Source organism: Pongo pygmaeus, chromosome 3 (genome assembly GCF_028885625.2).
Source record: "Pongo pygmaeus isolate AG05252 chromosome 3, NHGRI_mPonPyg2-v2.0_pri, whole genome shotgun sequence".
Classification (NCBI taxonomy): Eukaryota; Metazoa; Chordata; class Mammalia; order Primates; family Hominidae; genus Pongo; species Pongo pygmaeus.
This window is the reverse complement of record NC_072376.2, coordinates 87,832,370-87,855,496: the sequence shown is the minus strand read 5'-3', so window position 1 is coordinate 87,855,496 and position 23,127 is coordinate 87,832,370. Positions and strand designations below refer to the sequence as shown.

At 39.6% G+C, this 23,127-nt stretch overlaps 1 protein-coding gene across 5 annotated transcripts in view; it reads left to right on the top strand.

The window, feature by feature from the left end:
• Positions 1 to 4,703: 4,703 nt before the first annotated feature.
• Positions 4,704 to 23,127, top strand: part of CDKL2 (cyclin dependent kinase like 2) — a 54,398-nt gene continuing 35,974 nt past the window's right edge. For 3 of the 5 annotated variants that reach the window (XM_054485766.2, XM_054485767.2, XM_054485768.2), the window contains exons 1-3: positions 4,704 to 5,384; positions 9,531 to 9,727; positions 21,178 to 21,372. In XM_054485766.2, the coding sequence (XP_054341741.1) occupies positions 9,560 to 9,727; positions 21,178 to 21,372 (363 nt within the window). In that variant the 5' untranslated portion in view covers positions 4,704 to 5,384; positions 9,531 to 9,559. The remainder of the gene's footprint in view (positions 5,385 to 9,530; positions 9,728 to 21,177; positions 21,373 to 23,127) is intronic. The other 2 variants (XR_010126070.1, XM_054485769.2) reach the window with 1 other exon arrangement.

Genomic DNA, 23,127 nt, shown 5'->3' with positions numbered 1-23,127 from the left:
CGTGTAGCTATTTAGGGACACAGGTGAATGAAGGCTCTACCAACTTCAATAGGTGGCTTCAAGATCATGGAATCATCTCTAATATAGCCGACTAAAAGGGAAAAAGAGCATGGAGGATCATAAGTGCTAGATTTTTATGGGCCAGGAATGGGAACGTACACATCTCATATTCCATTGGCTTGAATTCAATCACATAGCCATTCCCAACTTCCACGGAGGTTGCAAAAAATAAGCCATGCATACAGGCAAAAGAGAAATCAGCTTATTGTGAGTAGCTAGTAAGCTCCACTACAGATGTCTTTGGCAGGATGTAGGTCATAGTGACTTTGGTAAGAACTATTTCAATGAAGTAATAAGGATGAAGCCCAAGAGAGGACTGGATATCAGAAATTGAACTAATGAACATCAACTTTTTCTGTAGTTTTGCTATGAGGATGAACAGAGGAACGGGGTGAGACTAGAAGGAAATGAAAAGTAAGGGAGGGTAATAAGAGGCATGTTACTAGTGCAAACAAACAGAAGGTATACTATTTTATTTATTACCATGGTTATCTAAGTAGGAAAGAATATATAGTATTTTTAATATTTGAGGAATGGATTCCTATGTTCACAACCACTATGGTATAGATGCTAGTGGCTGATACAGCAAGGTGTGGTATATGTTGAACTTGGCAAAATAAGTGGCACATTATACTTAGGTTTTCAAATCTAGTTGTCTTCATAATCTTCTAATGTAGTAATCAAGTCATTAAACTACTAGGTTTAGCAAATGTCCTCCCATCAAAAAAACTTAAAACTTCAAAATGAGTCAGTCCATTTTCTTAATAGAATGGGGAAATGTATTCATAGTTGCATGTTCTATAATATACTGATAATGAAGAACCTTTTGTAGTCTAAAGATTTTACGGCCTTTCACTTGGTGACTCAATTGAGGTGATGCCAAAACCTCATCAGTCAGGATCTCATGGGGCCCTGGGGGACTAGTGGTGGACGGGCAAGAAAATGGCCCAAGCACATTGTTTTTTGGATGTCAAGATATGTAGAAAATGATTGTTGTGGAGAGTAGTTTAAGAGATGATTGCTAATGTGAGGAAGAATGGGTCTACTCTAAACTAAAATATATAAAATCATTGAAAAATATTTCTGGGCAGGCTATCCCCCTCTAGTCTATTATTTTTAAGTTGAGATACAAATTACATAAAATTCACCTTTTTCAGCACACGATTCAGTGGTTTTTAGTATATTCACAAGGTTATATAACCATCACCACTTCCTAATTCCAGAACATTTTCATCACCCCAAAAAGAAACCTCATACCTACCAGTAGTCACTTTCCATTCCCATCTAACCACAGCCCCTGGTAACCACTAATGTACTTTCTGTTTCTATGGATTTGCCTAGGCTGGACACTTTATGTAATACGTGCCTTTTTGTGTCTGGCTGCTTTCCCTTGGCATAGTGTTTTCAAGATTCATCCATCATGTATCAGCACTTCCTTTTATGGTTGAGTAATATTCCATTAAGTTGAATACACCAAATTTTATTCCTCAGCTGATGGACATTTGGGTTTTTTCTATTTTTTTGGCTATTAATAATGCTGTTGTGAGCATTTGTGTGTAAGTTTTTATGTGAACATGTTTTTATTTCTCTTATAATACCTGGAAGTGGAATTGCTGGGTCATATGGTCCTTAATCTATTTCACATTTATTTCACTGCCATTGCCATCTCTCAAGCTGTCCTCTCTTGACATCCACCTCATGCACTCCCATACTGTTTTCTTTAGATTTTTAGAACATTTTCACTTTCTTCAGTGACTAATGTCTTTCTCAGCCTCTTCCACTATAGTCCTACTTGGTAGTTCATGTTAATGAACTTTTCATACTGTGACCTCAAGTTTCTTTGAACTCAATGACATTTTCCACTCAACTTCATCTACCCAAGGAACAGCCAAGTACTCCACCCTTTAGAACTGATCATCCTGTGCCATTTCCAACATCTGGAATACACAAACTGCTTTCTCTGATAACTTTTTCCTCCTATATTGCTCCTTTAAACTTATTATTCATGCCTATGATGACTTCCAGACCCTCAGTGCCTCCATTTTTAGTTTATTAGCTAACTGCTGTCAAAATTTATCTTTCTATTTAGCAGGAGCCCATGGCAAGCAATTTTAATGGTATTTTCTCCGGCATCTTTGATTCCTTTTTTTCTCAGTGATCCTTGTTCTGAAATTCCTTAACTCCTTTGTTTAATCTTTTTGCATTACCAGTTCTCTAAAAGAGGCGGCTTATATACCATCTATTTTCTCCATTCTTTCCTTTGGGGTTGCCCAATTCTGGGCAACAGTGTCAGTTGGTTCACTGTAAATTCATGGTATACAGGCTCAAGTGAGCACATTTTTACTATTTTGTGTTCCTTTTATATCAAAATGACTTCTTAACTATTCTAATGTATTTCTGCTCTCAAATCCTTAAGCCTCTATCTCACCATTACCTTTTTATGCAAAAATAAAGTTCTTTTACTGAGATGGCCTGGGCCTGCAGTGTATGCCCTACACTTTTCTCAGTTTTTTCCATTTTCTCTAAACCTCTTCAAGCCTAACCCCTTCTCATATATTATTACCTACTCTTCAGTACCTCTCCTTGGTTTTTCATTAATTATTCATTTTCTTGCCCCTTTAGGGTTTCTCTCCACTCTTTTTCCCTATAAATATTTCCGTCTTTAAAAAGAAAAAATAGGCTGGGTGCGGTGGGTCATGCCTGTAATCCCAGCACTTTGGGAGGCTGAGGCGGAAGGATCAACTGAGGTCAGGAGTTCGAGACCAGTCTGACCAACATGGCGAAAACCCGCCTCTACTGAAAAAAGAAAAAAATTAGCCGGGCGTGGTGGTGGGGTCCTGTAATCCCAGCTACCTGGGAGGCTGAGACAGGAGAATCGCTTGAACCCAGGAAGCAGAGGTTGCAGTGAGCCAAGATCGTGCTGCTGTACTCCAGCTTGGGCAACAGAGTGAGACTCCGCCTCAGAAAAAAAGAAAGAAAGAAAAAATAGTAACACAATCCTGTTTCTACATAATACCTTCTCTATAACAATCCTGTAGATGGCCAGAATGTGTAAGTCTTTAATAACCTCTGTCCTCTACAACTGGCTTTCAAACTCAGTTCTTACTGAAATTGCTTTTTTTGTTTGTTTGTTTTCTTTTTTTCAGCCTCCCAAGTAGCTGGGATTACAGGCATTCACAACCATGCCTGGCTAATTTTTGTATTTTCAGTAGAGACGGGGTTTCACCATGTTGGCCTGGCTGGTCTCAAACTCCTGACCTCAGGTGACCCGCCCGCTTTGGCCTCCCAAAGTGCTGGGATTACAGGCATAAGCCACCGCATCCGGCTGAAATTGTTTCCTAAAGCATCACTTGTTCGCCAAATCCAGTATTTTCAGTCTTTATCCTTTGGTTCCCTGTGAGATACAAATAGATTATTTAAGCTTCTAGGCCTCTTGCATGAAGGGGCCTTAAAATGTTATATGGTTGAATATGATAATAAAGTTGCAAAAGTAAAATAGTTTTGAGCCCTTGTTCTTAAGCTTCAGGCCCAATAAAACTGAATCTACCCCCATATAAAAGAAGTTCATCAGATTCTCTTATAGCCTATAGAGGTACCAAATAGGACAGGGCTTCTCACAACTTGGACACAGCTAAGGACAGATCTAATTGCTACATTAAGAGTCACATCTTGAATTGACCAAATAATTCTATTCTTTCCATAACTAGGCCTCAGGTCTGGTTCTCAGTATTACAGGTTCAGGAACTAGATTTTAAGCAGTTTGACCAAGGTAATTAACCACTGGGAGATTAATGCAAACTAACCAAACTCACAAAAGACTATAAAAAGAATGTCTATTTCTTAATGTACAAGAAGGAATCAATACCTTAACATTAATTATTAATACCTTAATATTGACTAGGGTATATGGTAGACATTTGTCTATCCAGGAAACTCTATTCCCTAAATCAAAGTAGTTTCAAGACCAAAATGATCATGAACGTTTAGTTATCATGATTGAAAGTGTTATTTTACTGGCCTTATGGCCTCCTCGCTGCCTCAGATTCCTTGAAAATGGGGTGAGCTCTGTTCCTGTGTGATTTAAGCCTGTGCATGATTCTGACCTACCAGTCTTGCTCAGTCATGGATTGAGCTGCATTTTTGCATTTAAGGCAAGTTTTATCGCAAGCCCTAACTCCACCCCATTTGGCTGCCATACGCGGGTGTTGTGCGTGTCCTCCAGATCCCCAGCCATCCTAGCGCTTTCCCATTCCATTCATGCCCTCTCTTCCCCTTCTTCCATCTCAGTGTTTTCCCTCACTTTCAATGGCCAGACTGGCCTTCCCAAGGTCCCTCCTAACGTCAGGTCTGTCATCACCTACCTTCCTCCACCTTGCCTCGCCTACTAATCATCACCTCCTAGGCTGTCACCGTTATCTCCTACCTGGCTCACACTGGCCCCACCGCCCAGAACAGAAAGGAAGCATGGAATCCCGGTCAGGCCGCGCCTTCGTGACTCAGGGCGCCCGGGGCCCGCCCCTGCCCCAGCGGCGAGGCTGTGAGGGAAACCGTATCGCATTTTGCATAGTCTTCGCAGTCCTACATAACCGCCACCTTTACCCTTCGCGTGGGCATCACAATCGCCTCCTCCCACTGGGGAAGGCAGAAAGGCTCCTCCTGACGAGAATCAAGGCGTGTGGGGACGCAGGGCCTCTGCGTGTCAAGGAGCAGAACCTGGGCCGAGCCCCAGGTGAAGGGGCGGGGTGGTTGGCCCTGAGCCAATCATGGCTCGTGACGACACGGCTCGGCCAATCAGAAGAAGGGAGGCCTGGCGCTCTCGGGGCGGGTGAGGAACCGCCCCCCTTGCAGCTCCGCGGCCAACGCCTTCGCCCAGGGATAGTTGAAGCGGTGCAGCTTCCCAGGCTCCAGGTACTGGGCGCCTTACGAGCTGGGAGGTGGTGCCTCTCACCCAGCTAATTGCTCTCTAAGCCCTTGGCCTTCACAGGTGTTGGTGCCTGCCGTGAACGCATTCTGACCTGGGCCGTATCTGTCTCCCAAGACTTTGTGCCTATGGTTGGGGACAGAGTGAAGTCGTTGCCTTGACGACGACAGCATGCGGCCGGTGGTCCTAAGTGTGAGCTTGCGGCGGACCGAGGCCTACCTGCCTCCCTGCCTGCTTCGCCCTGGACTCGTGACTGCGTCCGCAGAAAAAATCACAACAGCGCTGGAATTGCTGGTTTGCTAGGCAGCATCTTTTGGACCTGCGAGCCATATGCATTTCACCTCAAATTTGTTTCCAAGTTGAAAACCTTTGGGTCTTTCTATGCGAACGGATTGAAGAAACGGTAAGTATAGTACGTTTTAAAGCTTCTATTATCTCGTTGTTTGATCTATAAAAAATTTCATTTTTTTTTTTTCTTTTTTTGAGACGGAGTTTCACTCTTGTTGCCCAGGCTGGAGTGCAATGGCACGGTCTCGGCTCACCTCAACCTCTGCCTCCTGGGTTCAAGCGTTTATCCTGCCTCGGCCTCCCAAGTAGCTGGGATTACAGGCGTCACCACCATGCCCGGCTAAGTTTGTATTTTTAGTAGAGACAGGGTTTCTCCGTGTTGGTTAGGCTGGTCTCGAACTCGCGACCTCAGGTGATCCGCCCGCCTCGGCCTCCCAAAGTGTTGGGATTACAGGCGTGAGCCACCGCTCCTGACCCTTTAATCTGTCTTAAACAAAATAAAAAATTAGCATTCTCCAAATATTTTTATCAAAATTGTTGCTATTAGAACCATCCAGAAATAACACCTTGCCCATTGGCCAGGTTTCTTTTTCGTTTGTATTACCTTTCCATTCAAGAGTAGAAGGCATGAGAAGTTATAGTTTATGAGTAACTGTTTCAGGAAACAAGAGGCTTTGTAGGCTGTGATACTTTTGAAGTATTTGTGGACAGTGCCACTTGAAAAGCAGGTGTGTTCAATGTGGTGTGTCCAGATGTGCAATTGGTTGGGAGAATAAACTTGAAGCAGTCAGCTATCATTAATGTTAACTTGTGATACGCTTCAGAACACCTCAGACATGCTTAAAGTCATTTTTTTGTTCACTTTGTCCTTTCAAATATTGAAGACACCAATTACAAAATGTTTTAAAATGATCCAGGTTATAGATTCAAGCTATTTTTGTCATTGGTATGATAAACCTAAAGCCTAGTCCTTAATAAAACATACTCTCTTAATGGAGAGAAAAAATTAAGAAGGGATAGAATTATTTGGCGATTTTTTTCAAATACAAATATTTTATTAAAAAATAGTTAATGGAAGTGAAATAGAAGGTAAAATGTTAAATGCATGGAAAGTTAGTGTCTGGGACACTGCTCTGTAAAAAGTTTGTAGTAGAATCTACTATGAAAACTGGTAGAAAAATAATAATTTAAGTTGATGTTCATTGGTATTGTTTTCATTTCCCACCCCTCAAGATCAATCTTCTGGTTCTCCACGTATATCTGCATTAAAAATATGTATATTATAAAATCTCAAACTATTATATGTCAAGTGTGGAAAACGTATTGTATACATTGGATTAGCATAGTTTGCTAGAACAAAGAGAATATTTGTTTTGTCTTTGCATCACTGTTCCAATAGAGAAACAGGAAAAACAGTTCACGATCTGAGTAAATTAATTTTAGATTGCCGTAGGTATACAATTAATACAATAGGCAAGAATTATTTCTCTTTCCAAAGTTTAATAAATGAGCATTTTTATATTGTCAGGTGTAAAAAAAATCAACTCAATCGTCATTGGATATATAATTATTAAAAGACTTTGTTTCTTTCTTCTGAAACCATTGGAACCACATGGGATTTAGAGCAGCATTTTTTATTCTTATTGGAGTTATAGTTTAATAGCTTATACATATCATGGCAATCAAACCTTATGAGTTAGAATCTATGTGTATTTGGACTGAAATAATTTTTTTCTGTACCAAAGCATTTTGTCCAATGATTGCTGGACCTTCATCAATCATTGGTAAAACAAGAAAGATTCTCTTAGGATTGCCTTTATTCAGAAAATGTCATATAATATGAGTAAAAAATTTCAAGGCCTGGCGCGGTGGCTCACGCCTGTAATCCCAGAACTTTCGGAGGCCGAGGCGGGCAGATCACGAGGTCAGGAGATCGAGACCATCCTGGCTAACACGGTGAAACCCTGTTTCTACTAAAAATACAAAAAATTAGCCGGGCGTGGTGGCAGGCACCTGTAGTCCCAGCTACTCAGGGGGCTGAGGCAGGAGAATGGCGTGGACCCGGGAGGCGGAGTTTGCAGTGAGCCAAGATCGCACCACCGCACTCCAGCCTCGGCGACAGAGCAAGACTCCGTCTCAAAAAAAAAAAAAAAAAAATTTCAAACACAAATTCAAATTATATTTATAGTGAGTAATCATTAATAGGATTTTTGAAATACTTATACTGCATTTGGTACTACTATTTAATTTAATAATTACATTAAATTTAATAAAATTTAATTTAATTTTAAAAATCTGCTTATATACCGATGTCATTACTCTTATTTTCTAAGTTCAATATAGTAACAGTAACATGGCGAAACCCCGTCTCTACTAAAAGTACAAAAATTAGCTAGGCATGGTAGTGGTGCCTGTAACCCCAGCTACTGGGGAGGCAGAAACAGGGAATCGCTTGAACCTGGGAGGCAGAGGTTGCAGTGAGCTGAGATTGCGCCAGTGCACAAGACTCTGTTTCAAAAAAAAAAAAAAAAAAGAGAAAGGTAAAGAAAAATATTTTATGAAAGATGCTCTGTGTTAATTTGTTATGTGATCAAATATTTTTTCCAATTAAGTGGAAGGTGCATAAGTATTTCCAACATTGATCTAAATCCAGTGTAACAAAAAAGTCGATCTTCATTAAAACTAAATTCAGGCCGGGCTCTGTGGCTCATGCCTGCAATCCCAGCACTTCAGGAGGCCAAGGTGGGTGGATCACTTGAGATCAGGAGTTCCAGACCAGCCTGGGCAACATGGCAAAACCCCGTCTCTATGAAAATACAAAACTTACCCGGGTGTGGTGGCTCACGCCTGTAATCCCAGCTACTCAGAGGCTGAGGCAGGAGAATTGCTTGAATCCAGGAGGTGGAGGTTGCAGTGAGCCTAAATCTCACCACTGCACTCCAGCCTGGGCAACAGAACAAGACTCCGTCCCAAAACAAGCAAACAAACAAACAAACAAACAAAACCCCCCACCAAATTCATTTATGCATCTTTGAGTGAAAAGGAATTGTGCTTTTTTTTTTTTTTTTGAGACAGAGTCTCACTCTGTCGCCCAGGCTCAAGTGGAGTAGTGCTATCTTGGCTCACTGAAAACTCCGCCTCCTGGGTTCAAGGAATTCTCCTGCCTTAGCCTCCCGAGTAGCTGGGACTATAGGGGTGCACCACTATGCCTGGCTAATTTTTGTATTTTAGTAGAGACAGGGTTTCACCATGTTGGCCAGGCTGGTCTCGAACTCCTGACCTCAGGTGATCTGCCCTCCTCGGCCTTCTAAAGTGCTGGGATTACAGGTGTAAGCCACCGCACGTGGCCTGTGCATTTTGTTTATTTGTTTTGTTTTTGAGACAGATTCTCGCTCCATTGCTCAGGCTGGTGTGCAGTGCCATCACAGCTCACCGCAGCCTCAACCTCCTGGGCTCAAGCAATTCTCCTGCCTCAGCCTCCCAAGTAGCTGGGACTACAGGCATACACCACCACACTCAGCTAATTTAAAAATGTCTTTTGTAGAGACAGAGTCTTGCTATGTTGCCCAGGCTGGAATTGTGCTTTTTTTTTTTTTTTTTTTTTTTAAGACGGAGTCTCGCTCTGTCGCCCAGGCTGGAGTGCGGTGGCGTGATCTTGGCTCACTGCAAGCTCCGCCTCCCGGGTTCACGCCATTCTCCTGCCTCAGCCTCCCGAGTAGGTGGGACTGCAGGTGCCTGCCATCACGTCCGACTAATTTTTTTGTATTTTTAGTAGAGACGGGGTTTCACCGTGTTAGCCAGGATAGTCTCTATCTCCTGACCTTGTGATCCGCCCACCTCAGCCTCCCAAAGTGCTGGGATTACATGCGTGAGCCACTGCGCCCAGCCTGGAATTGTGCTTTTTAAAGTGAGTTGTAATTGTTATGTATGATAGCTCAAGTATTGCTTTATTAGAATTAAAAATATATGGAATTTCATTAACATGACATTTAGTAATTTAAAGTTAATGGCTTCAATTCCATTTGCCTTGTCTATTACGAAATGTGTGTGACCATTTTGGAAACATAGCTTAATGTGTGTGACCATTTTGAAAACATAGCTTACATGTAGAAACACTAGGAAATTGTGAATTAATACAGGACAGCCATGAACACAGTGACTACTCTAATATGGAAAACAAGCAGGGAAGAATTAATTTGCTGGGAAGGTGGAGAAAATTAATGTACTCAACGTTGTTAAATCTATGTTTTGGTTTTCACAGCAAAAAGTTTCTACTGACTTTAAATTAAAATGGAAAAATATGAAAACCTGGGTTTGGTTGGAGAAGGGAGTTATGGAATGGTGATGAAGTGTAGGAATAAAGATACTGGAAGAATTGTGGCCATAAAGAAGTTCTTAGAAAGTGACGATGACAAAATGGTTAAAAAGATCGCAATGCGAGAAATCAAGTTACTAAAGGTGAGTAAATGCATATATTGAATCGAAAAAATACGAGTATAAGTTTCTTTTTTGGCAATAAGAAGAAATACAATGATTAGATATGCAAATTCATTTATCTGGTGAATGTAAACCTGATTTTAAAAGTGTTTGTTCCTTCTCTCTGTATCTTTCTGTGTATTTATCAATCATCTATCTATAGTCTGTGTTAGGAGTCCCAAAGACCACCCCAGATTTGATGACTTTGTTAGGAGGAATTCCATTAATTTTTGTTCTTTATTATTTCATTTTTTCTACTTATTTGTATGGGTTTATTTTGCAGCCCTTTTTCCTAATTTGTTGAGATAGATGCTTGTCTAATTTCCAGACTTTTTTCCCCTCAAATATGCATTTAAGGATATACATTTTCCTGTAGGAACAGCTTGGTATGTATCTGGGAAATTTTGATTGTTAACAATATTTTCTCATTTCTGTTATATTTTTCTTAATCCCTGAGTTATTTAAAAGTATATTTCTGAATTTCCAAACATGGACATTTTCTAGGTTATTCGTTCCTGGTTATTTGTGAGACAACTGCCCTATGTTCTGAGTATACACCATGTAAGAATTTATTTCTTTGAAATTTCTTGATATTTGCTTTTTGGTTCAGAATATAGTCAACTAAAAAAAACCCTCTTGTTCTTGAAAAGTATTTCATATATGTTCATTAGTTCATGTTAATTGTGTTGTCCAAATCTTCCAAATTCTTATGTATTTTTCTTATATGCTTGTTTTATCCAACACTGAGAAGAAATATGTTAAAGTTTTCTTTTGTGATTATTGATTTTTCTACTTTTCATTGTAGTTCAGTTAATGTTTATTTTTATAAACAGAAACAGTATTAGTGTGTTATATTTAGAATTATTATATCTTGCTGTTGAGTTAAATCTTTTGTCATTATGCAATAACCCTTTTTATTATAGTAATATTTTGTTTCATTGGTTTTTTTTGAGACGGAGTCTCACTCTGTTACCAGGCTGGAGTGCAATGGCGCTATCTCAGTTCACTACAACCTCCTCCTCCTGGGTTCAAGCGATTCCCCTGCCTCAGCCTCACAAATAGCTGGGACTACAGGTGCGCCTCACCATGCCTGGCTAATTTTTTTTTCTTTGTATTTTAGTAGAGAAGGAGTTTCACCATGTTGATTGGGACGGTTTCGATCTCCTGACCTCATAATCCGCCCACCTCAGCCTCCCAAAGTGCTGGGATTACAGGTGTGAGCCACCACACCTGGTCGTTTCATTTTGTTTTTTTTTGAGTCAGGGTCTTGCTCTGTCCTCCAGGCTGGAGTGCAGTGGCATGATCATGGCTCACTGCAGCCTTGAACTCCTGGGCTCAAGCAATCCTACACCTCAGTCTCCCAAGTAGCTGGGATTGCAGGTGTGTGCCACTATGCCTGGCTAATTTTTTTATTTTTAGTAGAGATAAGGTCTCACTATGTTGCTCAGGCTGGTCTCAAATTCCTGAGCTAAACTAATCCTCCTACCTCGGCCTTTCAAAGTGTTGGGATTACAGGTGTGAGCCACCACACCTGGCCAGTATTTTGTTTTAAGATCTAATTTATTTGAAATTAATGAGTACATGCATTAGCTTAATTTTGGTTAGCATTTCCATAGTAAATCTTTTCCATATTTTTACTTCTAATTTTTCTGAATTCTTTTTTTTTCTTTCTTTTTTTGAGATGGAGTTTCACACTTGTCATCTAGGCTGGAGTGCAGTGGCGCAATCTTGGCTCACTGCAACCTCTGCCTACTGGGTTCAAGCGATTCTCCTGCCTCAGCCTCCTAAGTAGCTGGTATTATAGGCGCCTGCCACCATGCCTGGCTAATTTTTGTATTTTTAGTAGAGACGGGGTTTCACCATGTTGGCCAGGCTGGTCTCAAACTCCTGACCTCAGGTGATCCGCCCGCCTCAGCCTTCCAAAGTGTTGAGATTACAGGTGTGAGCCACCGTGCCTGGCCCCCTAATTTTTCTGAATTCTTGTTTAGATGTATCTCTTGTGAAAACCGTATAGTTATGTTTTGCTTTTTTCCTGTTTGATAATATTTGCCTTTTAATTGGAGCATTTATTCCATTTACTTGTAATATAATGTCTGATGTATTTTGAATATATATATCTACCACCTTAATATGTACTATTTGTATTACCAGTTCTCTATTTCTTTGTCTTTTGTTACTTTGGATTGATTACATTTATCATTCCTTTTTTTCTAATAACTTGGAAATTATACATTGTGTTTCTGTCTTTTAGTGGTTACACTAGGGATTTGTTAAAGTCTAATTATCTAATACTTCTTCTTGATCTTAATAATGGTGTTTGACACAGTCAAATCTTGTGACTTTTCCCTTATGGCTATCCAGTTGTCCCAGAAACATTTATTGAAAATACCATCTTTTTCCCCACTGTTCTGAATATTCCTTTTGCCACATGTTCTCCTATATAGGTAAGATTTTATTCTGTCTCATTGGTCTATTTGTTTAAGCTTGCGCCAGTAGCCCACAATCATGTTTATTCTAGTTAGTAGGTTTTTTTTTGAGATGGGGTCTTGCTGTATCACCCCGGCTGCAGTGCAGTGGCATGATCTTGACTCATTGCAATCTCTGCCTCCCAGGCTCAAGTGATTCTCCCACTTCAGCCTTCTGAGTAGCTGGGCCTACAGGCATGTGCCACCATGCTTGGCTAATTTTTGTATTTTTTTGGGTAAAGATAGGGTTTTGCCATGTTGCCTAGGCTAGTCTTGAGCTGCTTGGCTCAAGCAATCCACCCTCCTCAGCCTTCCAAAGTGCTGGGATTACATGTGTGAGCCACTGCAGCTGGCCTAGTTTGTAAGTTTTTATATCTGGTAGAATAAATCCTTCTGTTTTGTCCTTCTTCTATAAGACCACCTTCCCTATTTTTATCTGTTTGCATTTCCATATAAATTTTAGAATCAATTTACCAGTGTTCATAAAAACTCTAGGAATTTAATTGAATTTATGAAGATCAATTTGTGGAGAATTGATGTGTTTACAATATTGCATCCAGTTCATGAACATTGTATAATCCTTTTGTTTCTTGGTCTTCTTGTCTGTTTTTTTTTTTTTGAGATGGAGTCTTGCTCTGTCACCCAGGCTGGAATGCAGTGGTGCGATCTTGTCTCACTGCAACCTCTACCCCCTGGGTTCAAGCAATTCTCCTGCCTCAGCCTCCCAAGTAGCTGGGATTACAGGTGCCCGCCACTACACCTGGATAATTTTTGTATTTTAGTCGAGGCGGGGTTTCACCATGTTGGCCAGGCTGGTCTCAAACTCCTGACCTCGTGATCCAGCCACTTCGGCCTCCCAAAGTGTTGGGATTACAGGCGTGAGCCACCAGGCCTGGCCAGTCTTCTTGTCTTAACATACACTTTGTCATTAGTATGTTTGTACTTTTGATCATTATTTATACGATATATACTTTTTAATCCTTTCTCCTGTTAACCTTCTGTGTCATTAGATGTAAAGTATATCTCTTATAAGCAGACACAGTTGTTTCTTTTGTTTTATTCAGTCTGACCTTCTTTGTATTTTACTTAGAGTGTTTAGTCTATTTATATTTAATATAAAACTTACATATTTGGATTTATACTTATCTTCCTAGTTGCCTTCCATATATCTAGGTTTTTTCTTTTTAAAAATTATTTTGTTAAACATTCTTTTACTAGTATTTTAGAGATTGTTCTAGATATTTTAATATACAAACTTGATTTATTGATACTCAAACAGGTACTTTTACAATGCAAAATCTTACCCCCTCCTTTCTCCCCTCCACCCATCAGATATATGTGTTATTGCTGCTATGTAATATTGTTAAATTCTGTATATAGTTAAATCCCTTTTAAAATTGTTCACAGTCAGCAGTTATTAGGATATACCTAATATTACCCTTTCTATTACTCTTTAATCTTCCCTACATTTCTGAGTTTCCATCTGGGGTCATTTTCCTTATGCTTAAAGCACTTCCTTTATTTTCTTTAAAGCAAATCTGATGATAAGAAATTCTATTCATTTTTGTTAGCATAAAAAAAAAGTATGTATTCTACTTTGTGTTTAAAATACTATTTCAAGCTAGATGTGATAGCGTGGGCCTATAGTCTTTGCTATTCAGGAGGCTGAGGTGGGAGGATCACCTGAGCCCAGAAGTTTGAGACTGTGGTGTGCAATGATCATGCCTGTGAATAGCCACTGCACTTCAGCCTGGGCACTGTAGTAAGATCTCATCGCTTAAAAAAAAAAAGAAAAAAAGGCTGTCTTCTCAGGATGTAGCATTCAGGGTTGTCAGTTAATTACATTCAGTATGTTCAAGATAGAATCCTACTGTTCTCCTGGCTCCATTGCTTGTATTGAAAAGCTAGACATCAGTCTTATTGTGTTCCTTAATAACCATTTTCTTCTAGATACTTTTAAGGTTTTCTCTTTGGTTTTCAGGAGTTTACAATAATATGCCCAGGTGTGGGGTTTTTTTTTTGTCTGTTAATTTTATGGCTCTTGTTTCTATCAAATAATGTCATCTGTCACTTTTAAAAAATGCTCAGTCTGGGCATGGTGGCTCAAGCTTGTAATCTCAGCACTTTGGGAGGCCAAGGTGGGTGGATGACTTGAGATCAGGAGTTCGAGACCAGCCTGGCCAACGTGGTGAAACCCTGTCCCTACTAAAAATACAAAAATTAGCTGGGCGTGGTGGTGCACGCCTGTAGTCCCAGCTACTTGGGAGGCTGAGGCAGGAGAATCTCTTGAACCTGGCAGGCAGAGGTAGAAGTAAACCAAGATTGTGCCACTGCACTCCAGCCTGGGCAACAGACAAAGACTCCATCTCAAAAAAAAAAAAAAAAATACTCAGCTACAATTGTTGCTTCACATACTGCTACTGTCCCATTCTCTCTTCTCCATTTAAGAATTCAGCTTCATATACTAAGGTTCATATCAGCTACTACTGATAGCTTGAGGACTTTTAGGGCTAACCCAAATGAAAGGATTTCACCAGCACTGTACTCCTTCTTTTCACCTTCATGGCCCCTGAACGTCAATCACTGCTACCTTAGGCCTGCAACATGGTGAAAAGTGCTACTGATCCTCTTAGTCTTCCCTCTAAAGTGGCATATGTTTCTTGGGTTAAAAAAATTTGGCCCTGATTGCCTGGCTCACTTTTCTGGGTTTCTGTCTTCCTAGCCCAGGTATTTTTTACTATATTATCTTTTTCGTTCCTCCAAGTAGTTGTGTTATATATTTTGTCCAGCTTTTCTACTTGCATTCAGTTGGAGAATTGTTACAAATTACCTAGTCTACTGTTACTGTGAACAAAAGTAATTATACTTTTCCATCCTAGAATTTTTATTTGGGTCCACATCTGTTATGTTACTTTTTATGGTTTTAAGTTCCCTCCATTTTTTGAGGTTGGCTTTCTTTTTTAAAGAGTAGTAGTCCATATCTGATAATTACAATATCTGAAGTCATTCTGTATCTGTTTCAATTGCCGATATTTTCTGTTATTTCTTACTTATGGTGTCTTATTTCATTGTATGCCTGCTTATCTTCAATTTTGTGCTGAACCTTATCTTTGAAATACTATTATTATCATTGTTATTATTTTTTAGACAGGGTCTTGCTCTGTCACCCAGGCTGTAGTGCAGTGGTGCAATTATGACTCACTTCAGCCTCAATCTTGCAGACTGAAGCAGTCTTCCTGCCTTAGCTTCCTAAGTAGCTTTGGAGCTTGGACTACAGGCATGTGCCACCATGCCCAGCTAATTTTTTTTATTTTTTGTGGAGACAGGGTCTCAGTATGTTGCCCAGACTAGTCTCAAACTACTGAGCTCAAGCAATTTTTCCGCCTCAACCTCCCCAAATGCTAGAATCATAGGCGGGAGCCACCACGCTTGTCCTGAAAGATTATTTTTTAAAAATAATTTGAGGCTAAGGTAAAACTATTTTTCTCTACAATTTTTATTTCATTCTTCCATGTTCATGGGCACTATGCCAGTAATCAATTTATTGTCTCTCAACTCCAAATCACTCCTTTTTTTACCTACTTTGTGATACTAGAGCTGGACTCTGTAAACTTTTCTTTTTTTTTGGCCAGCTGATTTGATTTTTGTCAACAGATAGAGGGCATGGAAAGACACTGTCAGTCCTTAGCAAGAGGAAGAGGCTTTTCTTCCAGCTTCTGGTGTGTGTTTTTTTTTTTTTTTTTTTTTTGATACAGCTGTGAGCCCATCACCATGTGGGAGGTCTGTTAGCTCACTTCAGCATCTTTCAAGGACCAGTTCTGGCCTACCTGCACATTCTGGTGAGTTTCTCTACCAACTGCTGGCCACTCTACAAACCATCTCTGGCCTGTGTGCTCTGGTGAATTTTTTCACTATTGGCAATCTTTACATTTTTGTGGCTGCTGGGCCATTTCCAATGAGGACTACATGTCTGGTGGTTATTGGGGGCTCTTCTACATTTTTAGTTCCTTCTTGTGCCCTATGTACTTTCCTTCAGCCCCAAAAGTGGGGCTTCCTGTATGTGCTAGTTTAAACATATCCCTTAGAGTTTTCTTTTACCCCCTTTAGTAATTAACTACCCTTTGTAATGAAAAATTATTTACATTAAAATTTTCCCAGTTCTGGTTTCTGTCTGATACAAGCACACTACCAGCCCAGGACCTCCTTAGTAAGTTCAAAGTTCTTGCTTATAGTCTCTTTTTATCTTGTGTTTCTCATTATCCTTTAGAATTGAATGTTGTTTTTGAAATTTTATTTGTAGAAATATTTTGAGGCTAAGGTAAGGTTTTCTTTGTCCAGAGGCGATATTCATTTGCTTCTGACAGGTACATGGAGATGCTCCCAGTCCAGTATGTGAATCCAAGTTCAAGGCTTTTAGTTCCTTGAATGTGATGTTAAGTCTAGTGATGCCTCGTTTATTTCTGTTCATTTTCACTCTGGAGGATGTAGTTTTTTGGGTCCTAGCTTTAATTGGAGGTGGTTTTTCAGATATCCCACCTTTAGAAGGCTTTTGGACTTTGGCTTTTCCCTTTTAGCCTTGGGGAGCCACAAAAATCAAAGCTCATTTCCACATTTGTTACTTGATGTCAAAATTAGCTTTGAGTCCTGAGGTTAACTCTCTGGATTCTCATGTTCTTGATTTTTGCCCAGTAATCCTCACTGTCGTTTTAGCCTTTTATATGTTTAAGAAGATTTTTTGAAAATTAATCCAACTTTTACAGAATTTTCAATGGCTGGGCGCAGCGACTCACTCCTGTAATCCCAGCACTTTGGGAGGCCAAGGCGGGCGGATCACCTAAGGTCGGGAGTTCCAGACCAGCCTGACCAACATGGAGAAACCCCGTCTCTACTAAAAATACAAAATTAGCCGGGCATGGTGGCGCATGTCTGTAATCCCAGCTACTCGGGAGGCTGAGGCAGGAAAATTGCTTGAACCTGGCAGGCGGAGGAGGTTGCGGTGAGCCGAGATCGCGCCATTGCACTCCAGCCTGGGCAACAAGAGCGAAACTCCGTCTCAAAAAAAAAAAAAAAAAAAGAATTTTCAATTGGAGGGCTGATCTGAGTTATTCAGTCTGCCATTACCAAAGAAGGTAACCATCTGCCATTAAAAATATAAGCACAAAGACAGAGAACCTGTGGAGCTGATAGTCTGTGCTTTTTTTTTTTGAGACCGAGTCTCGCTCTGTTGCCCAGGCTGGAGTGCAGTGGCACGATCTCGGCTCACTGCAACCTCCGCCTCCTGAGTTCAAGCGATTCTCATGCTTCAGCCTCCTGAGTAGCTGGGACTACAGGCACCCGCCACCACGCCCGGCTAATTTTTGTATTTTCAGTAGAGACAGGGATTCACCATTTTGGCCAGGCTGATCTCGAACTCCTGACCTCATGATCCGTCCGCCTTGGCATCCCAAAGTGCTGGGATTAGAGGCATGAGCCACCATGCCCGGCCGATAGTCTGTGTTTTAATTATGATTGTAGGGTTGGAGCTACTGTGGAAATCTTTGCAAGAAGGACTTGACATAGAGTAGAGAAAGAGAAATTATCTGGTGCTATACTGTGAATTTTTTATAAAGAGTAAAAAGTTTTAGTGTAATGTTTTCTTCTATTAGAAATGTGCCAAAACAGCCCAATGGAACAACTGACACTCTAGTATTATTTAGATTTCTTAATTTGATAAAATAGAACTTGCCAGAATTTATAGTTCCATTAGGATATGAAATTTGTGGGTTTTGGGGCATTTTTTGTTGGTTTGTTTAGTTTTTTTTTTTTTGTTCAGTTTTGAGAAGGTATTTTAATCATGCCTCTACCAGTTATTGCTGTGTAACCTTGGACAAGTTCCTTAACCTCTGTGTGAGTTAGTTGCTTCAGCTATAAAGCAGGATAATAATTGTACCTATTTCATGAGGCTTTTGTGCTTAGAATAGTACCTGGAACATAGTAAGCATTGTGTAAATATTAGTTATTATTATGTATAATATCGTACTCTTTTATAACTTTTATTTTTTTCTTGGCAACACTTCTTTTACATTGTAAAATGTCTGTTTTAAGGGAAGGCAGGGTAGAAGTTTTTTTTTTTTACTTTTAAGTTCAGGGGTACATGTGCAGGATGTACAGGTTTGTTACATACGTAAACATGTGTCATGGGGGTTTGTTGTACAGATTATTTCATCACCTAGGTATTCAGCCTGGTATCCATTAGGCTAATGATTAGGTGATGATGGTACCTAGTTTTTTAATTTGTTGAGCACACAATTCTTGATGACTTGGAGCTCTTTCCAAATGGACTAGACTACCAAGTAGTTCAAAAGTACTTGTTTCAGATTATTAATAATGGAATTGGATTTTGTCTCGGTCATGATGTAAGTCTTGGGTTTAAAGAATTATTTGTCAGTCATTTTTCCTGGTCCTCTCCCTTCTCCCACCCTTTGCCCTCTGGTAGGCCCCAGTGTATGTTGTTCCCCTCTATGTGCCCTCATCATTTAGCTCCCACTTATAAGTGACAACATGTGGTATTTGGTTTTCTGTTCCTGTTAGTTTGCTGAGGATAATGGCTTCCAGCTCCATCCATGTCCCTGCAAAGGACATGATCTCATTCTTTTTTATGGCTGTGTAATATTCCATGATGTATATGTATAACTCTTTAAAAAATATTTTTCTATATGATCTCTGTCTGAATTCCTTTTTTTTTTTGGAGATGGAGTCTTGCTCTGTCACCCAGGCTGGAGTGCAGTGGTGCAATCTCGGCTCACTGCAACTTCCACCTCCTGGGTTTAAGCGATTCTCCTGCCTCAGCCTCCTTAGAAGCTGGGATTACTTCATTGATATTACTTCATTACTTCATGGTGGTGGCCAGGCATGCCACCACGCCTGGCTAATTTTTTTGTATTTTTGATAGAGATGGGGTTTTGCCATGTTGGCCAGGCTGGTCTTGAACTCCTGACCTCAGGTGATCCACCTGCCTCAGCCTCCCAAAGTGCTGGGTTTACAGGTGTGAACCACCGTGCCCGGCCCCTGAATTCCTTTTATTATTTTTATATTTATATTGGATGTGTTTCCTTGGTAACCTTTTTTCATTTTTTAATTTTTTAAGAGACAGAGTCTCACTCTGTCACCCAGGCTGGAATGCAGTGGCATGATCATAGTTTATTGCAGCCTACAATTCCTGGCCTCAACCTGTCCCTCCACTTCAGCCTCCCAAAGTGCTGGGATTGCAGGCATGAGCTACCATGCCTAGCCATATTGCTTACCTTGATAACTATAGTGTTAAATAACATAGTTACTTCTTTGTAAATTAATTATTATATTTCTATTTCGTTTTCTCTCCCACTCACCTACCATCTGATTTTAGAAAATATCTTATTTATTTTAGTGTTTTGTTTTTTCATTTTGTTTCAAGATAAGGTCTTGCTTTGTTGCTCGAGCTGAAGTGCAGAGGCATAATCATAGCTCACTACACTCATTGCAGCCTCCAACTTGCGGGCTCAAGTGATTCTCCCACATTAACCTCCCAAGTAGCTGGGACTAGAGGTGTGCCCAACCACACCAGGCTAATTTTTAAAATTTTTTCTAAAGATGGGGTCTCACTATGCCCAGGCTGGTCTCAAATTCCTGGCCTCAAGTGATTCTCTTGCTTTGTCCTCCCAAGTCACTGGGATTACAGGTGTGAGCCACTGCACCTGGTGTATATATACACTTTTATCTTGTTTACATCTTCTATATCATTTGTGCATTGTTGCATTTAAAATGTTCACTTTCTGTTTCGTAACCATGATGCCCACATTTGTATAAGATTTAGTCCTGCCTTAAATGGATTCAGTGCTCATGTCGTCTTTTACTTGAATGACAATTTGGTTGGGTATAAAGTTCTTGGATCATACTTGGATTTTCTTGAGGATTTTGAGAGCTGTATTCTGCATTCCATTGGTTTCTTTCCCTTTAAAGGTGGCAACATTTTTTTCTGGTGAGTGTTAATCTACCATTTGTGTTTCTTTCTCCTTTCTTCCTCATTGCTTACATCTTTGATTGGTTCCTTTTTTATTGTTTCTTATAATAAAGTCTGAGTCTTTGGAGGACTATTTGTAGGAGGTTCTGGGGAGAGGCCATGACTTTGTTTCAGGCTAGCAGGAATTTACCATAATTCACAATGGTGTTCCTTATCACATATGCCTGAGTGTGGGATTTAATTCTATTAGGTTTAATTTCTCTAAAACTTGCAGTTGCAGGTTTCTTCATAATGAATTGTTTTGCCTTCTACACTGCCTCACTGAGAGATTGTTTCCAGCAAATGTGTTTCTGTGTGATTCCTTATCCAGCCCTTCCCCACTGCTGTTTCTTGGTGCCATTCAGTTCTAGGGTTGTTTTCACTGCTGTCTATGAGCCTTATTTCATATATATATATTTCATATATATTTCATATATTTCATATATATATACACACACACACACACACACACACACACACACACACGTGTTTATAGTTTTCCATTATAGTAAAGGAGGACTTTTTTGTCTTTTCAGGGTATGTCACTGGCTTCAGAGAACTCTTACGCTGCCAGCTTTGTAGCCACAGATGATCTTTTGGTGTCTTCCTATACTCCTGTTTGACCTTGATTAGATTTAGTAGTCCCATCTCATTTGTTGTGAGTAGGGGGTCATAGATCCCTCTTAGTTTCAGCAAAGATGGAGTTACACTTATTTTTCTTATTAGCTTTATTTTGTTCTCTGAGAGGAGAAAGGAGCAATATAGTCTCTCAATTGTAGTTTAAAAACCAGAATATGCTTTTACAATTTACACTGTATATGCATTTTATTTATATATTTTTCTTATGCTGAGATCTATTTTAAATAATTAATTGCTAATAATTTGATCTTAGTTTATATAAACTATTTTGCATTTTTAAATAACAGCTATTTTGCATTTTTTAATAACAGCAACTGAGGCATGAAAACTTGGTGAATCTCTTGGAAGTGTGTAAGAAAAAAAAACGGTGGTACCTAGTCTTTGAATTTGTTGACCACACAATTCTTGATGACTTGGAGCTCTTTCCAAATGGACTAGACTACCAAGTAGTTCAGAAGTATTTGTTTCAGATTATTAATGGAATTGGATTTTGTCACAGTCACAATGTAAGTATTGGGTTTAAATGATTTGCTTTATCACATATGTATTCATTAATTAATCCTTTAATCTGTCTTATTGATTTACGTATTTGAAAATAAGTTGTAGACATCAGTGTACTTTAACACTAAATACTTCATCTGTGCATCTATTAATTGGAGTTAAATATTTGTTTTCTGGGTTTTTTTGTTTGTTTGTTTGTTTTGTTTTTTTCTGAGACAGAGTCTTGCTCTTTCACCCAGGCTGGAGTGCAGTGGCAAGATCTCAGCTCACTGCAACCTCTGCCCCCCCAGGTTCAAGTGATTTTCCTGCCTCAGCCTCCTGAGTAGCTGGGATTACAGGCATGCACCACTACGCCCGGCTAATTTTTGTATTCTTAGTAGAGATGGGGTTTCACCATGTTGGCCAGGCTGGTCTCAAAACTCCTGACCTCAGGTCATCTGCCTGCCTTGGCCTCCCAAAGTGCTGGGATTACAGGCATGAGCCACCGTGCCTGGCCCTATTTTCTGTTCCTTTTTAAGGTAATATTTACTAAGTGAAATGCACAAATTTTAAGTGATGAATTTTGAGAAATGTATAGACCCAAGGGTCTGTGTATTTGTTAGTGTTCTCTTGCCTAATTACAAAGTGTGAATGTATGAAAATTTCTACCCTTACCCTGTAGTCTATCACAATAATTTTATATACTTTGAGTATCATATAAAAGCACCTACAAGAAGAGTGATACCTATAAAGTATAAATGAATAGGTCAACACATAGATTTTGCCAGTTTTACAAAATATTTTAAATGACTTTTTTTGTGTGATTATAAAAGTAATAAACATTAATGGTAGAAAAATTTAATACTAAAGATAATTATAAAAGAAAGAAAAAATCATTTTACATACCTGCCACCTAAATTGATATATTTCTTTTTGGTTATTATTCTTATTCACTGTCTTTAATTTTTTAACTGTCTTTTATTGTGTAGTTTTGTTATGTTACTGAGTTATAGTGTGAAGTTTACATATATAAAAAAATTGCTCAGTAGAGGCAGATACCTAGTTTCCACTGGGAAAAACACTGCCCTTTTTTAGGAGGCCTTCCATAGTGGCCTCCTGGCAACTTTGGAATGATCCAGGCTCAGAAAATCTATTTTGAGAAACCTAATTTTGAGACTGTCTCTTAGGGCAGACTCACATTGACCAAACTCAGGAGACTGAATGCCAGTTTAGTAAATTGCAAAGAGAGATAATTGTTACAGGGGTGAAATATATAAAGTAGAATAACAATAATGTTGGATTTGCAAGAAATCAGATCAGCATGAGGTGTTAGTGAATCAAATACTTAATGTATCAGTTTAAAAGATACTGACTCATCCTTCTTCATAAAAATGATGATATCTTCCCAATGGGCCTGTAATATTTGGGGTTAGGTGGCTGAATGCCCTACATTCATCTCTGTACTAAGGATAGGCTTGCCAGTGGAACCAGTAAGCAAAAAGAACCATTGTCTCTCTCACATTAGAAGCGCATTTGAATGTGTCCTGCCTACATTGCTTCTGTGTCCTTTTATTTTTATAGTTTCATGATGAATCAACCCATGTTTAATATAACACATTCTACCTTTAGATGTACAGATACATCCAGGCAGTTTAGAGTCAAGTACTGCTGGCATGAGTGCCATTCTATGTTTAAGGAAAGAGATTTTAGGCCTGGTGTGGTGGCTTATGCCTGTAATCCTAGCACTTTGTGGGGCCGAGGTGGTCTGATCACTTGAGGTC